This window comes from Acomys minous (genome assembly GCF_964271855.1).
Source record: "Acomys minous genome assembly, chromosome: 15".
In the NCBI taxonomy this organism is placed as follows: Eukaryota; Metazoa; Chordata; class Mammalia; order Rodentia; family Muridae; genus Acomys; species Acomys minous.
The window spans coordinates 30,421,670-30,440,527 of record NC_140497.1 but is presented as its reverse complement, the minus strand read 5'-3'; the positions used below and the strand labels follow the sequence as shown (position 1 = coordinate 30,440,527).

Below are 18,858 nucleotides of genomic sequence, written 5' to 3'. Positions count from 1 at the left end.
ACCCCCACCCACAAATGACAAATATATAAAAGGTGAGAAACACAAGTGTGCTTGGTTTTTTTTCCCCATGTAATTTTCATCCTATTCTTCCCCCTCCCCCAGCTCTTCCCAGGTCCTCCCCATCTCCCTACCTATACAAAGAAGTATACTTTATGTTACCAATAATTTCTATGTACCAAACAGGCTCAAGTAGCTTTTAGTATTAAAAATTTTAAACTAATGTAGGACCTGCTCTAAGGTAAAAAGACAGGGAGCTGAAGGCGGCTATGATCCAATTACATGATATATGTATGAGATTTCCAAAGAATAAATTTTCATAATAAAACCAGAAGGAAGAGGTCTTAGGTTACCATATCGCCCTAATGTGCCTTTTTCTGGTGACTTCCTGCCCCAACCCCCACCCCCAGAGCATCACTGGCATGTTTTCTTGGTTGTCTTTCCTAGCCTCAGGGTTAGGCAGAACTGGAAGCTCGGTATCTGTTTTATTGCTGGCCTTTGTAAGGTTAATATATCTTAGAGTTTCGTGTTTGCCCACTTCATTCTTTTGTGTGTGGGGTAGGTTCTCAAGATGGAACGGGGGAGGGGGGTGGGGGGGGCCTGTATATGTGTAGCTGCCTCTTTACTCCTGAGCCACACACCCAGCTTTTATTCCACTCCTTTTAATAGAAGCAGCCCATTGCTTGAGTGAACAATGCTTTATTTTTACCAGCTGGTGTCTTACATTCATTCGTTTGTAATGTTTTGGTGAAGCAGGTAGTTTGAGCAAAAGACAGAAGGCCTTAAGGACTGGAGTTTTTTTTTTTTTTTTATCATGTATTATTTTCTGAGTGCACGCAAGTTTCTTAAAGTCCATTTGCAGGTAGTCGTAATGCTTAAGGCTAGAATGAACATAGCAGTGAACAAGTGCATCTTATTTTACACCAGGAAGTCTCAGGCTTCTGATCTGTTCTGAGAGACCTGAACTATCTTGCCCATGGGCACACAGTAAGTAGTGGAGATGGGGCCAAAACCTGTGAGCTCTGTTTAGTTGTTTTTCTTTTAATGTTAATTTATTATACTTTATTCAGATTACATCTCATTGTTATCCCCTCCCTTGTATCTTCCCATTCCCACCCTCCCTCCTTCTTCTGCCCTATTTCCCCTCCCCTAGACCTCTGACAGAAGGGGGGACTTCCTCCTCTACCATATGACCACAGCCTATGGGGTAGATTTTTTTTTTTTACCTTAAAGATCTCCGCTACCCTGCCCCCACTATGAATGCTGCTTTAACTCCTAGCACCAGAAACTAATGGTGAAGGAGAGCACTTCATGAGAAGAAAGCACGCTAAGCTTCTGAAAAGAATCTGAGGCTGAGGAGTGTTCCCTCCCCATGTAAAAGTTGGGTGTGGTGGCAGCACGGATACTATTCCCAGTGCTGGGGACACAGATGCAGGAGGGCACCTGAGGTTAGATGGTCAGCCAGTAGAGCCAAATTGGTGAGCTCTACCATCAGGGAGAGAGACCCTGATCCAAAAACTAGTGTGGGGAGGTAATGCAAAGGACTTCTGAGGCCGACCTCTGACCTCCACATCTGAAAGCTCACAAGTGCATGCATGTACACATGTGAACACAGAAAAGGACACTGTATTGAAATAGTAAATAATTTTAAGTAAAAATACTTAAAGAAATTAATTCTAATGTTTCTAGTTGTCCCTAGAAAGGCTCTTTGGTGAGTTTATCTACCTCGTGCCATTTTAAGGCCAGAGAAGTTGTCTAAAAATTGATTGTTGACATCATTGTGTCTGGTTTGATCTATAATTGGATTTGTAAGCACTGGCTTGTTTATATTCCTAGAAAAGGAAGTGCCCTTTTTGCCTTAGATGGGCTGGTGAGCTGGATTCCAAGAGTCCTAGGATAAGATGATGTTGACTCTAATGGTAACTGAGTGTATGATTGCCTTCACTTCCTAGGGCTACAAACTGTGGCAGCCACATGCTCTGCTTTCCAAGGTCTCTGGGCCTCAAAGGCCATGGACTTCCTAGCTTTGGGCCCTTCAATTCTGAAGGTACTATTAACACTTGCAAATTAATCATAACTAACTGCCTCCCCAAATGCAATTAATCTTGTTGGCTTGTTTCTTTTTTTATGACATCACGTTTCTTATCTGGCCCTCAAAGTTGAATCATCTTGTTAGTCATCCTTAGTTATCCACAACAATTGGTTATAAAATCTTAAGACTCCACCCTTGGCGTTGATCCTTGGTTTCACTCTCACCACCCTCCTTCAGGCACTTAGGATAAAGCTTGCTCTATTGTGGGGAGTGGAGGAGCTGGGGATTGAACCCAGGACCACTTGCTTCCCAAGCAGGTGCTTTACCACTGAGCTACATCCTAAGCTTGCTCCTGCCGGTGAAACACTACCAAAATCCTGACAGCGTCCTGTCAACAATGCTAACAACTGATAGAGCTTTCTAGAGGGCTTCATATTTGCTCTGTGAGAGCAGCCTTTCCTCTGATTCTAACCTGCTTCTCACATTACAAGATTTGTGTCACGTATAAGGATCTGTTGGGCAAACGCCATATGCCAGGCACAAGGCTTGGTGCTGAGAAAATAGCCAGGAGTAGGTCCCACACAGCCCTTTGGCTTCCTCAAACCCATAATTGGACAAGAGACAGGTAATCATGGTAGGGTGTGGCCTGGGCCCTCAGGCTGTTCTTGGCAGGTTCTTGCTACCTTTATGCAGGTGTTCCGCAAGTGCCTTTCAAGTCCGGTCCTTAGGATAAGTGGAACTCTGAGAAATAAAAAGTATTCCAGATGAAGAAAATAATGTGACCGCCTAGAGAGGTGAGGGCACGTGACTCCTTCAAAGAAAGAAAACAAATGGCAATATTTCTGAGCAAACCCTGTGGTGAGAGAGAGGCTGGGAACAGACCGCTGGTCAAAGCCTGGAGCAAGTATATGCACAGTGCATTGTGGTAAATTATTATCGACAAAGTATGTCACTGAATTAGAGGTGTGATTTTTTTTTTCTTCTGTAATTATGGGCTAGAAAAAAAAAGGAAAGCACTCTGGCAGGGATCTGCTGTGGTAACTGAAAGAGATGTCAGACATGGATCAAGACTCAAGATGAGGGAGGAACCTTGAAAGTGTGGGATGACCTCACTGATTGTCCCAAGATTCGGTCAAGAGTTATTTCCTGACAAAGTGTTAGGCTAAGCTAAGTGAAATTTTGGTCTTTATCACAGTTTTCTGATGGCTCAGTCGGTATAAGGGAAACACATTTGTAAGTATAAATAGTCTTTGCCTCTCAGTTCAGTTTTCCTTCCAAGCTGGAAATAGACCCATGTTAATTATCACAGACTGTATCTCTTGATCCTCAAACACTTAAGGCCTTCTTTGATACAAGTGAAGGCAGTTCATTACAATAAGAATTTTGAATTGTTTTTGCTGAGCTAGTGAAATGAAAAGTGATTGCTTGGTGCCCTGTAGCAATTTCCTCCTATGGGAAGTTCTGTAAGACACAGGAAGTCCCTGAAACGGACCAGATGCACTAGCCTCCTTCCTTCTTGAGTTTATATAAGCAATAAAGACTGTCCTCAGACACTCTCAGAAAAGCACAGCTGCCTAGAAAGGACTTAGGACTCAGCACCTGAACCAAGTGACCTAGCAGAGACCCTCTCCTGCCTGTTGAGCTGCCTGCTGGTTGGGCTATGAGCAGCTGGTTCCCACCCATCTCGGGGGCTTTCACTGATGACGCTGCCTTTGAGTCATTGCCGCTCCTGTTAAGCAGCCCCAATAAAACTCAGCACTGCACTGAGCTGGACTTGGGTGATATCCTTACTTAGATGTGTTTGTTGGTGGTGTTCTGTCTGGGCTAAGTAGGCGCTTGTTCGTGTCTCCCCAGGGATAATCTGGGCATGTGCTAGTAGTAGCATTCCTGCCTAATGTGCAAAGCCCTGAGCTTGATCCCAGCACCTGGGTAGGGGTTAGAGGGGGTGGTCATGGCAACAAAAGGAAGTATTGATAAAGAGCAAAGCAGTATTAGAACAAAATACTTACTTACTTAAGGTGGTACTGAAGAACCACTTGACTACCCAGCATGTGGATGAAATCTATTCAGTTACAGTAAAATTCATCAAATTACATTCTTGTACTAGGTGGTCACTTTGTAGACTTCTTTTGGAATTGCTCTAGGCATGAAAAACAGACATTTTAAGAAGTGTTGTGTTGTGGCTCCCCACTCCCGCCCCTACTCTCCCATTCCCTTCCCCCCCCCCTCCCCGAGATAGAGCTGTGCTGTCCTTGCGGCCTCTACTGGCATGTCTGCTTTCCTTAGCTCCCTTCCTCATGGGAGCCTGTCTCAAGCAGGAAACAAAGGAAATGGGCAAGGAGATAGCTCCAGATCCCTTAAGCTCAGTCTTGGTCACATGGCTAAGATCCAAAAGAAAGATCTAAAAGAGAGAGAGGCTGAGAAACTGAGTGCTTGAGTGTTTGCTTTCTCTAGTTCCTGAAGTACATGTAGGTGTGTCTGTGCCCCAATAGCAGAACAGTTATTTCTCAGAGCCTATTTACTGGTCATTTAGGAATGAAGGCCAGAATATTATTTAACCAATAGAATCTATAGCAGACCTTGCCATTTTTACTTGTTGTCAGTGTTAAGTATTTATAATACTTGCACTTGTTTTGGTTTGATTTTCTGTTGTTGCAATAAAACTCCGACCAAAACCAAGGGATGCCATGGCAGGAGCCTGGAGGCAAGAACTGAAACAGAGGCCATAGAGAACACTGCTGGCTGGATGCTCAGCTACCTTTCTTACAAAGGCCAGGCCAACTTGCCAAGGGATGGAGCTGCTGAGAGTGGACCAGGCTCCCTCACATCAATTAGCAAATAAGACAGTGCCCCGCAGACATGATCCTAAGCCAGCCTGATGGAGGTGACTTCTCAGGTAAGGGTCCCTCTTCACAGGCGACTCTAGTTTGTATCAAGCCGAGATAACTAGCTTTAACTTTCCAGCTAGCTTATTACTGGATGAAGTCTTAATGTTTGGCTATAGTTGCTTGAAATACTTTAACTTTCCATTTTAAAATAATGCATTAAGGAAGATGTTCTATATTTCAGATGTGTCTTTTACTACTATATATATTTGCTTAGTAGAATATTTATGGTTATTCTATTAATGTGCTGTTAAGATAAATATGTGCCTTTCTCAATTACCAACATAATGGGTGTTATTGAAACCACTATATAGTTTGCATTATATATATAATATATACATACATACATACATATATACATGCATGCATACACACATCAATTTATATGTAAAAAGAGATTTGGTTATTTGTCGAACATATAATGGGCCAGATTGAAGGGCAACAGATCACTGATGCATTTCTAACACACTTCACTGTCCTAAGGTATAGCTACATCCTTCGTTTTGTTTCCATTTTGATGCCTTCACTGGTCTCTGACCACACTGATAGTTACTTACTAGGAACATAGCAAATCATTGTAATTAAAAATCACATGCGTTATGGCCGGGTGTTATGGTACATGCTTTTAATCCCAGCACCCAGCAGACAAAGGCAGATAGGAAGTTGAAGGCCATGTTAGTTTGCAAGCAAGGCCCAGGACAGCCAGACAAAACGTCACAACACATCCAAGCGTGGTGCCAAGCATCTGTAATCTTAGCACTTGGGAGGCTGAGGCAGTATTGAGAGAGAGCAAGACCCTCTCCCACCCAGAATAAAAGTCGTGTTTGCACACACTGTTGTGGTCTTAGTTAAAAAGACAACCGTTATGGTTTTTAATGCTCCCTTCTTCATTCCCCTTAGCTGTACTGCTGATTATTTTGGAAGTACTTTCATCTGTGATTTTGTAGCCCTGGGGAGAAGTAAGACTAAAAAAATCTTTTAGGGGCTGTGTTAGTTTTCTTTTCTATTGCTGTGATAAATTGCCACAGCCCAGGCAACTTATAAAGAAAGTTTCGCTGGGCTTATCATACAGAGGATTAGAGTCTCTGATGGCAGAGGGAAGGCTTGGTGGCAGGTGGCTGGAGCAACAGCTAAGAGTGCTCATCTTTTTCCACACGTGGGAAGCAGAGAGCACTAACTGGAAGTCTTCTGACACTTCAGAGCTTGTCCCTCCTGGTACCCCTCCCCGGAAGCAAGACCTCACAGCTTAATTCTCCTCAAACAGCCACCAACTGGGGACCAAATATTCAAAAGCCATAGGGCTGAGAGATTTTCCCCTTTCCCTGTGACTTCTATAACCTGATTCTAGGTACGGCCCACGTGGGGAGGTGAATATTTTAAAAACATTGTTCTTTTTTGTTGTTTACATAAGTATTCCTAATGTTGAATTTTTAACTGGCTATTTGAATTTTGGGTTCTTTTATAAGAATGTGCTTAACCATTATTCTGAGATTGTAGGCTTTTTTGGGTTTTGTTTTTTCTTTTTAACAACTTTGATACAGTTTGGAGACCCTGTGACCTTTAAGTGTGTTATGTCAACAAGTGTCCACACTTAGCTGTTGGGTTTCAGACGTGCCCTTTATGATAAACAATCGCAAAGTGATCTGAGCACTGGGGATGCCATCTGTGGCTACACAGAACCCACCCATAGGGTTTGGCCTTAGTGATTCAACAGTAACAGCATCGAGTTGGCTTAACTCAGGATGTAAATGTCACAGAAGACACACTATTTACAAGTTTGAAGTCTTAATACTCTGGAGGAATAACTGAAAGGGAACCCTAGCAGGCTGCTACAGCATGTTTGGGAGATCAGTTCCTAGTGGTGACAGGACATTGTTTGGGTTTCTTCCATGTGTTTAATCAGAAAGGACATGTTGTTAGTGCATGTTGTTATTTGTAAAATCAAAAACACACCAGTGGCATAAGCAGGCTTTATGTTACTGAGCAGTGACTTAGGTCTCTGATAAGTAAGGTTGGTAAGTTGAAAGGGTGAGGCAGAAAACTACTATTTAAAAAACAAAAAACAAAAAACTACTGTTAAGATGGAGATGAAAGGGTGTGTTGGTGCATGCTTTAACCCCAGCACTTTGGACGAAAAAAAGCAGGCATATGTTTGTGAGTTCAAGGCCAGCCTGGTCTACATAGCAAATTCCAGGATAGTTAGGGCTAAATACAGAGACACCGTCTTTAACTACTGTTGCCTGTGTGCTAGTCTAGCATGAGTGAAACACAGAATTCAATCCCCAGCACCATATAAACCACGCATGCCTGCCGCCCTCGAGTTAATGGAGGGGGAAGCAGGAGGATTACAGACTCAAGGTCGTTTTTGAATGCATAGCTGCATGTGTAAGCTAATGTTTGCTGACATAAGAACTAATAAATAGAAAACTTGAAAAGATTTGCATAGATTACCATCCATAGAGCTAGGGTGTGTGTGTGTATTCATACTCCTGTGTGTTGGGGGCCAGCCTTTAGGCTTGATTGCACCTTGAGAAAATGACATGGCCAGTGATTAACCTGAAGAGGAGGTGAGTTTACAATGGGCTATTCTTGGAGATTCAGGAGCAGAGTGTGAGAGAAGGTTCTAACGCCTTCCTCACGTGGCTCTCCGAGCTCCTCCCCTCCTCCGGCACTTGTCCTCATTCTGCCTGTCAATCTACAGCTCCCAACTGGTAGCCGGTGCTGCACTGAGGCCAGCATCACCTGACTGACTGTGTGGGCCTCCTGTTCTGCCTCTCGTATACCCGTTCATCTTTCCTGCCTGTTCTCACTGTCATGGAGCCCAGATTGTGGGCCTCGGGCCTCCCTTCTGGCCTCCCTGCCTCTGGCTTGGCCCCTGCAGATCTTCCTTTCCCCCCACAGGACCCTGCGCATCATTGTTCTCTGTTTCCTATGAGATAAAAGCTTGCAGGGCGTCCGCCCATGCCCTTGCCCCTCCTGTTTGTACTCCCAGCAGCTTCATCTGATGTTGGCGTTGGTGACTGTGTTGAGATGCACAGGCTTTGGGGCCTTTGAGTCTCTGCCTTTGTGTCTTCAGTTCCTGGCAACCTCCTTCACTTATCTGTCTGCCACATGAGCAAACTCAGCCCAGACTCTGCCCCCTGACACACACACACACACACACCTAGGACATTCCGTGCCTGCACTCCCACCCCACTGTGTGTCTATGATTCCAGTGTCTAATCATCATATGCCACACTCCCAAGGCTGGTGACATACTTCTGTCTGCAGCACGAGTTTCTCAAAAGCAAGGACCAGTTTATTAAGCTGCGTTCTCCAGACAGCTGCAGAAGGCACAGCAGCCATTTAGGTAACCATTGCAGGTCTAGGTGCTCAATATTAGAAAATGTGTCCCCACTGATTCATTTTAACACTTTACGTGGAGTCTTGCAGGGCACAATCCCATCACCACATGTCAGGGAGACACCGACTGCAAGAGCAAGTGCGTGGCATTCCTATTGGAACTTTGAGATGTGGGGTTGATAATAGTGCAGAGACGTGGGTTCCATTTGACTGTCTTGGCTGGTAGAGGTTCGGGTTGTCTTTCTGCATCCCAAAGCAATAGCAATGCTATCCCCAGAGATGGTCCCTGCTGGGCTCCCAGTGCCCACCCCCACCCTGTTATGGTAGATTATAATGAGTAATAGTGAATAGGGCAACATGTGTAGAAAAATAGATGCACCTGTAGGTGTCTTTCATGCTTCATGAAATGCAAAGCACTCTTGCTGCTCTTTTCTGTGATGAGATTTGAATAACTAGGAAAACAAGCAGATTTTATAAATAGATGCCGTGTTTGGCTGGAAGGTGGGTTTCCCCTCAGCTGTTCTATGTCATAGTTAGGCTTTGAGTTTGGGGGTGGGGCGTAAGCCTCTCTCTAAAAGATGTTTAGTAATGAGGTGGGGGGGTCTGTCTAATGGAGTGACATGCTTTCTGTAAGATGACAAATTAACCTGTTCAATTAGTTGCTTAGCTGTTTTTCAAGTGAGAATTTTTATTATTTTTCTTTTTATTGAAAATACATTCTCTTCTCATACAGTATATCCGGATTATAATCTCTCCCACCCCCACACTCCTTCCAGTTCCTGCCCCCATTTCCTCCCTTCTAGATACATTCCGTTTCTGTCTCTCATCAGAAAAGGACAGGCTTCTAAAAAATAAGAAATGAACATGACAGAATAAAATATAAGACGGAGCAAAAACTATCATATCAAAATTGGACACAGCAACACAACAGGAGGAAAAGAGACCCAAACGCAGGCACAAGAGTCAGAGATCCACTTGTTGTCACAGTCAGGAGTCCCATAAAAATACTAAGCGAATAGCTGTGATACAAAGTTGGAGGGTCTGGTGTAGATTCATATAGACCTGGGTGTACTTGCTGCCTCAGTCTTTATGAGCTCATATGAGCCTCGCTTAGTTGATTCACAGAACCTTGTTCTGGAGTCTTCCATCCCCTCTGGCTCTTTCTGACTCCTCTTCCTCAGTGCTCCCTGAACTCTGAGGAGGAGGGATTTGATGGAGACCTCCAATTAGGCCCTCTCATGGAATGGCTGGCTGTGGGTCCCCCTGCATCTGTTCCCATCCCCTGCTGGAGGAAGCCCCTCTAATGAGGACTGGATAAGACACTGGTCTGTGAGTATAGCAGAATAGCTTTAGGGTTCATTTTATTGATACCTGTTTAAGACTAGTCATGTTTGGTTTTTACCCTAGGTCTCTGAGCTGTCTATTCACTGGTTCTTGGTTACCCAAGCAGTGTCAGGCACAAGTTCCCTCTCCTGGAGTAGGCCTTCAGTCAAATCAGATCTTGGTTGGGTACTCTCAAAATCCCTGTGCCGCCATTTAGCCACGTCCCTGGCATATTTTGCAGGCAGAATAGATGGTAGGTCGAAGGTTGATGTTGATATTTCTCTTTCAGTAGCCTGCAGAGTACCTTCCTGCACCAAAGACGCTAGAGTGTAGGTGGGACTGTTCCAGCCTTACTTCCTCGTGTTCAATGAATTGTGTGGGTGTTGTCCTTGGCAATAGAGAGCGACCATTTGTCTTACCAATAGCCTGTGTTCTTCGGGAATTTCCGTGGGACCCCCTTGGCCAACAATTCAATTTAATGCAACCCAGTCCCACCACTGGCAGACTTGCCTGGTGACAAGAGATGGCCTGTTGAGGCTCCATCATCCCCGTTACTAGGAGTCCTCATTAGGATCGCCTTTATACATTCCAACGTGTTTCCACTGCGCTAGGTTTCCAAATGTCCCCCAATTCCAGGCATCTCTCCTCATCCTCATCCTCTCCCTCCACTCCATCTACTCCCCACCTAATCTCCATTCTCCTCTCCCCATCTGCCAGAAAAAAAAAATCTATTTCCCATTCGTAGGGAAATCTGTGCGCCACCCCACCCCCAGGCCCCTCCTCTTTACCTAACCCCTCCAAATCTACAGATTGTAGTTTGATTATCATTTACTTGTTGGCTAATATCTCTTTTTAATATGCAAACACATAGCATATTTATCTTTCTGGGTCTGGGTTACCTCACTCAGGATGACTTTTTTCCCAGTTCATTAACCTGAAATTTTCATGTCATTTAAAAAAAAAAATAGTTGAGTAGTATTGCATTGTGCAAATGTACTACATCTTGTTTATCCATTCTTCTGTTGAGGGACATCTAGGTTGTTTCAGTTTCTGGCTACTATGAATAAAGCCACTATGAACATAGTTGAGCAAGTGTCCTTGTGGTAGGTTGTAGCATCCTTTGGGTATATGCCCAAGAGTGGTCTAACTGGATCTTTAGGTAGATCAATTCCCAGTTTTCCGAGGAATCTATGTATTGATTTCTGTAATGGCTGTACAAGTTTGCACTTCCACTAGCAATGCACGAGTGTTCTTCTTGCTCTACGTTCTCTCCAGCATGAGCTGTCACTTGTGTTATTGATCTTAGCCATTCCTGACACACGTAAGATGGAACCTCAAAGTACTTTTGATTTTCATTTCCCTGATGGCTAAGGACATTGAACATTTCTTTTAAGTGTTTCTCAGCCATTGGAGTTTCCTCTATTGAGAATTCTGTTTAGATCTGTACCCCATATTTTAATTGTATTATTTGGCTTTTTGAGATCTAGTTTCTTGAGTTCTTTATATATTTTGGACATTAGTCGTCTATCAGATGTGTAGTTGATGAAAATCTTTTCCCATTCTGTCGGCTGCCACTCTGTCCTATATATGGTGTCCCTTCCCTTACATGAGGTCCCATTTATTAATTGTCAGTCTTAGTGCTGAACTATGTCTCCTATGCCAAAGCGTTCAAGGCTCTTCCCCACTTCTATCAGGTTCAGTGTATGTGGTCTTACATTGAGGTCTTTGATCCACTGGGACTTGAGTTTTATGCAGGGCAATAAATATGGATCTATTTACATTCTTATACATGCAGCCATCCAGTTAGACCAGCACAGTTTTTTGAAGATGCTGTTGTTTTTCCAGTATGTATTTCTGGATTCTTTATAAAAAAAATCAGTTATTTATATGTGTATAGATTAGTGTCTGGCTCTTCCATTCCAGCTCAGTTCCATTGATCAGGATGTCTATTTTTATGCCACTACCATGAGGTTCTTAATAGTACAACTTGAACTTGAGGATGATGAGACTTCCAACAATTCTTTTATTGTTCAGGGTTGTTTTAGCTATTCTGTTTTTTTGTTTTGTTTTGTTTTGTTTTGCTTTTTCATATGAAGTTGAGACTTGTTCTTTCAAGATCTGTAAAGAATTGTGTTGGCATTTTGGTGGAGGTTACATTGAATGTGTAGATTGCTTTTGGTAAGATGTTAATCCTACTGATCCATGAGCATGAGAGATCTTTCCATCTTTTGGTATCTTCAATTTCTTCAGAGACTTGAAGTTTTTATAACATACATATTTCACTTAGTTAGAGATACTGCAAGGTATTTTAGATTATTTGGGGCTATTGTGAAAGGTGATGTTTCCCTGATTTTTCCCTCAGTCCATTTGTGATTTGTATATAAGAAGGCCATTGACTGGTTTTTTGTTTTGTTTTGTTTTTTGGGGTTTTTGTTTGTTTGTTTTTGGTTTTGTTTTGTTTTGTATCAGCTACTTTGCTGCAAATATTTATCAGCCATATGAGTTTCCTGGTGGAATTTCTAGGGTCATTTTTTATATACTATGATATATTCTGTAAATGAAGATATTTTTTCTTCTTTCCAATTTGTATCCTCTTGATCTCCTTCAGTTGTCTTCTTGCTCTAGCTAAGATGTCAAGTACAATATCAAATAGATATGGACAGAATGAACAATTTGTCCTGTCCCTGATTGTGGTAGAATTGTGAGCAGTATTTTTGATTAAAACTTTTGGGAGGCTGCAAGGTGGCTTAGCAGGTAAAAAACCCCTGCCACCAAGCCTGGATATCTGGGTTCAGTCCTAGGACCCACATCTTATACATGTCCATGAACAAAACAGTTTTGTTTTCCAGTTTTGTTTTGTTTTGTTTTTTTTACCATACTGAATCCATAGTACATATAGATCAAAAGTGGCAAAGGTAGTTGCTTTCTTGATAATTTTAAGGTCTCAGATTAAATGGATTCATTGAAATCAGATCTTGTTCTGTTAATAGATACATAGATATATAATCTCTTAAAATACAGCCGCATTATCAAAACAGTAACATCCTCATCCTGATAAACATGTAAAGGCACGTAAGGAGAGATGGTGAATGTTTGCTTCATAGAATGCTAAATTTGTCATGTTATGATATGTAAATAGTAAATCCCATAGGACTTTGGGGGGAAACTCTCGGCTTTTCACGTTACGAAGCAATCCGTTTCTATGAGCCCGGGGCTTTGAACATCACTGGGGATTTTTGTATTCTCTCTGATCCTCAGGAATGGGGACAGGGAAGGACGTGTGAACTGGGTCATCAGTTGCCAGGCAGGAGATTGCTCTCCTAAGGGAGTATAGTATGTGGAGCAAAGATTGAGGTCACAGTGTGCTTGTCTGATCCCAGGTAGAGGGCACCCTGCCCAATGGAAGGTGTTTACTCTAGAAAAAACTTGCCACTGCATCGTTTCCTCCTCGGTTGTCAATCTTGTTGAAGCCCTTACCAAACCCTGTGTTTACATTTTCTTGCTGGCTGAGTGTTGAGTAAGGATTTAAGTGCCCAAAGTTCATTTTAATCATCTTGAAAATAAGTGTCTTTATTTTTTATTTTATATTAAAATTTGTTACCCTGTCATTTTAAAGTGTAGAAACGGGTGCTGGGGAGATGGCCCTATGGGGAAGAGCATTCCTATGCAAGTGGGAGAAGTGCATTTTGAACCCTCAGATGTAGCTCAGTAGTATAATGCCCCAGTCCGATCCCCAACACTGTGGGGAAAGCAGAGAGCAGATGAGAGTCACCTCGCAAATACATTTATCCGTTAGCTTCAAAAGTGTAAGCCTATTGAGTACATTCGATTTCTACATATGTAATAAATTACCATGCTAGCCAGTCCAGTTTCTGGAGTGTGTGGGAATGGTGACTGTGTGGCCTGCGTTCTAAATGAGGCCATCTCAGAGAGACACTTTCACCTGTACTGGCCTTCCCTATGTGGGTACCCGAAGATCAGAAAAAGGTAAAGTCTGAGTGGCACATGCCCGTAGTCACAGTTGCTCCAGAGGCTATAGCAGAGGACCACATGAGCCCAGGAATTTGAAGCTAGCCTGGGCTACAAAGAGACTGGGGCCCAATGAAGAGAAGAAAAGAGAGAGAGAACACTGAGCAGTAAAAACGCCATTGTTCTTAGCTATTACATGGCTAATGTAGTTTCTCAGAACACTGTATTGGTTAATTTTATGTTACCTTGACACAGGCTAGAGTTATCTGAAAGAAGGGAGCCTCAGTTGAGAAAATGCCTCCATAAGATCTGGCTTTGGTGCATTTTCTTAATTATTGGGAGAGCCCAGCCCATTGTGGGTGGTGCCATCCCAGGGCGCTAAAAGAAAGTAGGCTGAGCAAGCCATAGGGAGTCAGGCTGTAAGCAGTATTACCCCATGGCATCCAGGCTCCTGTCCTGTTTGAGTGTCTGCCCTGACTTCTCTCAGGGGTTGACTGTTACATGGATGTGTAAGTTGAAATAAACCCTTTCCTCCCCAAGTTGCTTTGGACATAGTGTTTCATCATAGCGATAGGAACTCTGAAAGACAAATGTTGAGGAATTGATACACAGAAAGTGTAGGTAAGCTGTTCAATATTCAGATTTTGTCATTAATATAGTGAGTGATTCATTGATTTTATTGGACTACTTTATTATGGCAATATCAAGCTGAATATGGTCTGCATATAGGGAAGTGGCAATTAGTGGTAAGCAACTTAAAAACTACAGCCAGGAAAGAATGAATGGTACCTTCCCCCTCTCCAGGTACTGTAAGACACAGTGGGGATTTTAGTCCATTTAGACTTGAGGATTGTCAAATCTAGGGATTGTTTCAGCAGCTTCAGGAAACAAGAGCACTTGTATCTGAGTGATACTCAAAATATTGTTTTAACTGTAACATGACATTTAGGTATTGTTTTGAGTATAACCAAGAACCGTTGGCTCTTGGGACACATCCAGATGTCTCTTTACGTCACACGTTACACCTCCCTCCCTCCCCCCAGCACTCCTGGATGATAGTTTGTGGTTCCCTGAGAAATGGAGGAAAAATTTGCTGCTTAAAAGGTTCTGTCAAATTTACTTGCCACCACCAAGCACGGACAGTGCCACGGGGGATGGCTTGTCAAAATAAGGAAACATTTATTTTTACTTTTTTTTTTTTAGTTTCACATGCCTTTCTTTTCTCTTTCATATTTATATTTGTTTTGACCGTTGGGCCTGTTTGTTTCCAGACACTAAGCAGAATGCTTCCTGTTTTATCTGAAGCTGCTTGAGATTTGGAATGCTTCCAGAACTGAAAAAGATTTTCACTTAAAATGAATTATTCCCAAAACACAGCATGAGAAGTGAACAATCTCTTCAGCCAGTGTCTTGGGTGAATCCGGAATAGTAGCGTGTGTTTGAGAACGTTTTTCCCCACTCACTGTTACTACTTTCAGAACAAAGTTTGCACTTAGCATAAGATAAAGCAATGTATTCAGGCATATAGTGCTCTTTACAGTAACCACAGAGTAGCAAAAGGTGGGATCCTCAGTGTGTGTGCTGATTTGGAGTGACATCTGTGGTTCAGACCGTGGCAATAACCAGAAAGACAACAAGGAAGGCAACACCCAAAGAAGTGTCTGTGGAAAGTGCACAGAAGGCCTGTGATGGGAGGATCAACAAGAAACCGTGGAGAACTTTTTAAAACTTAAACAAATTTTCTATGAAATACTATAATGAAACCTATTACTTTGCATGCTAATTAAAAAACAAACAAACAAACAAACAAATGTAGGCGCTAGGTAAGTTCCGGACTATCTTCTCCTTAGCCTCTTGTGCCCAGTGGCACCAACATGGCCTCCTCAGGGCACTCTTCCAGCAAAGTGGTGGCAGCCACTACTATGGGGCCTGGAGCACAGGCCATACTGCCTCTGCAGGGACTTGGGGGGGGGGGGTATGTCAATTCTACACAGAAGATTCCTCAGGGCTCAGAGTTGGCCCTGGTCTAGTATTGGTGATGTGTCTTCTGTTCATTGCTTCTGTATTTATGTTACACATTTGGGGCAGTCACATACGTTTGTAGATTTGGCTATGTCCATCTGTCATCTGTAGAAGAAGGAAAAAAACCCAACCTATCATGGACCAAAAGTGTAGTGACTTTTCTGCTCACATGTGTTATTTTACAGAAAACAAAAATTGATTTTGAAAAATCATTTCTTTCTATGGCTAATACATTTTGGAATAGCTTTTAAAAACCAAATTTACTCATTTATTTTGAAACAGTGCCTCACTGTGTAGTCTCCGTTGGCCTACAACAACTGTGTAGACCAGATTGTCCTGGAACTCACAGAGATCCACCTGCCTCTGCCCTCCAAGTGCTGGGATTAAAAGCATGTGCCATCAGGACCAGCCTAACAGATTTTTAAAAAATTATTTATTTATTCTTTATACATTTTTCTGCATGCATGTGAGCCAGCAGGCCAGAAGAGGGCACTAGATCTCATTATAGATAGTTATGAGCCACCACGTGGTTGCTGGGAATTGAACTCAGGACCTTTGGAAGAACAACCAGTATTTTTAACCTTTGGAAGAAGAACCAGGGTTCTTAACCTCTGAGCCATCTCTCCTGCTCAACTCTAACAGATTTTTAAAAAGGAAAATGCAAGAGGAAAGAAAAGCATTTCAAGCTTAATATGGGGCCTTGGTGCTTATCATATCAGAGTAGGGGTCACTCTGCTGGAAACAGAGGTTTCTTTTTTAAAAGTCTTCTCTGCTTTTTATTTTATTTTTTAACTAAATAATTTATTCACTTTATATCCTGATTATAGGCCCCTCCCTCCTCTCCTTCTGGTCCCTTCCTTCCTCTCTCCTTCTTCTCTTTTTAATTATACCTTTTCACCTCTTGTTTGAAAGCAAAAAGGGGGGAGCCGGGTGTGGTGGTGCACACCTAACCCTTTAACCCCAGACCTCCACAGGCAGAGGCAGGCAGACCTCTGAGTCGAGGCCAGCCTGGTCTACAAAGAGAGTTCCAGGCAGCCAAGGCTACACAGAGAAACCATATATATACACCCTTGATTTGAAATGTACTACTGTTAGTTTCAGTATTTTGTTATTTTTCCAACATGCAAAATCAGTTGAATACTATGTATTAACTCTTCCTGCTGTAAATTTGTCTTCTGCTGTGTTTAACCTGTGTAATAAATACTATGTCTCCCAGTATTACTCTGATACCAGATTCACACTCACTCCTCCTTTGCCCCCCCCCCCCCCCCCCCCCCCCCCCCGCCAAACACATGGTGAGAGAGAAGAGATTATAAACCAATCCCTGTGATGGACACATAGATGCAGAAATTCCCAATAACATACTAACACACCGGATTCAAGATTTCAAGATCCTATCCAAAAAAAAATTATTTACTCTGATCAAGTTGATTTCATTCCAGAGATATAGGCTCAATATGTAAGGATCAATAAATGTAATTCATCCATAAATAGACTCAAAGACAGAACCCACAGGATCACCCAGAAGACACAGAAAAGGGCCTTTGCCTGTCGGATTTCTTTGTCAACTTAACTGGAAGATTAAAAACTATGAAGTTGGGTTGGAGAGATGACTCAGCAGGTGAAAGTGCTTGTCATGCAAGCTGGGTGACCTGAGTTGATCCTGGGACCCTTAGTAAAAGCAAACGGGGCTCTGGGAAGTTGCCCTGTGACTGCCACAGGAACACCGTGGTATTCAAGGACATGTACTCATAAGAATACACATCATAACCACACACAACAATGACGAATTCAAAATAAAAGCCGAGCCAGGAGGCAGCGGCGGGGTGGTGGTGGTGGTGGTGGTGCACGGCTTTAATCCCAGCAGGAGGCAGAGGTAGGCGGATCTCTGTGAGTTCCAGTCAGGTCTACAAAGCAAGTCCAGAATAGCCAAGGATTGTGTACAGAGAAACCCTGCCTCGAAAAGCCAAAACAAAAACAAACCCCAAAACTAACAAATAAATAAACGTCATGAAATCACTATCTTGCCTCCAGGTTCTATGTTTCTGAGTTGCTAGATCTGTTTGGGTCATATGCATAATTCCCCATGTATCTTCACAGTTGGAACCAAAGCCCCTGGCTGTATTTATGAATTCCAACCATCCTGATCCCTAATCAATTCACGACTGCTTCCATGTGCGTTTTCCAATCGAAACATTGTCCAGATGCTTTTCGGTGGGCATAGTAAGCTGTTCTTGTACCCGTGTGTGGCGGTGATTATGAAGAACTAACCTCACACACCTTTCATCCCTTCCTCTTGCAGTTGAAAAGGGCAGGCAGAAGAATCCCAGAAGCCTGTGCATCCAGACCCAGACAGCTCCAGATGCGCTGTCCTCCGAAAGAACCCTTGAGTTGGCTCAATACAAAACAAGATGTGAAAACCAAAGTGGGTTCATCCTGCACCTCAAGCAGCTTCTTTCCTATGGCAATACCAGGTTTGAAGCACTCACGGTTGTGATACAGCACCTCCTGTCTGAGGTAAGGATGTGAACCCTTTGGCTGGTAGGGGAGGAGGGTGCTCATATGTGTCGTACAAATATGTTTAAGTTAATGCTTAGAAGACCTGGCACTGCCCTCTCCGCTCTCTCTCTCTCAAACCCTCGTCTGTGTGTGTGTGTGTGTGTGTGTGTGTGTGTGTGTTTCCATGCATACACTGTGTGCATGCACACGAGTGTTCTTGAGCATCTGTAAAATAACCAGTATGAATTGAGCAACAGGTTTCTGAGTCTTTAAGGGCATGGTTATTTAAAGACTTAGAATAAAAAAGGTATGTGAATATTTTATTGATATTTTATATTGATAGTGTATATATTTGATCTGAGTTTTTTTTTTTTTTAAAAAACTACTAAAATAAAATATGCCCACTAGGAAGTTATTAAATTACATATGTTTTTTAGGAATCATTCTGACTTACCTACTTGGACTATAGGATTTTATAATTCGATACTGGTGTCCTTTTAACCGTAACCCCCACTGCCAAATGCTCAGGCACGTATGCAGTAGGGAGATGAAGGAAAAGCAAGAGGGGAGTTAACATTTGTTCATAATGCCTGGCACTTAGCAAGCACTTATTTATCTTATTAATGCTCCCCAAACCATAATGAATGGGAATTTACAAATAAATCAGGGCAGAGTCCGTGGCTGCAGACAGGAAGCAGTGTCAATCCTGGTTGATGCTTCCCTCACATTCCTGCAGGTTCAGCCCTTCCTAAGTCAGCGTCTGAGGGTCACAACCTGCACCCCTCCTAT

At 42.8% G+C, this 18,858-nt stretch overlaps 1 protein-coding gene across 1 annotated transcript in view; it reads left to right on the top strand.

Moving 5' to 3' along the window:
- The window catches only part of MTUS1 (microtubule associated scaffold protein 1), a 149,696-nt gene that overhangs the window by 100,114 nt on the left and 30,724 nt on the right, over positions 1-18,858 (top strand). The window contains 1 exon segment of the mRNA XM_084759662.1: positions 17,873-18,087. Within this exon segment, the coding sequence (XP_084615788.1) occupies positions 17,873-18,087 (215 nt within the window).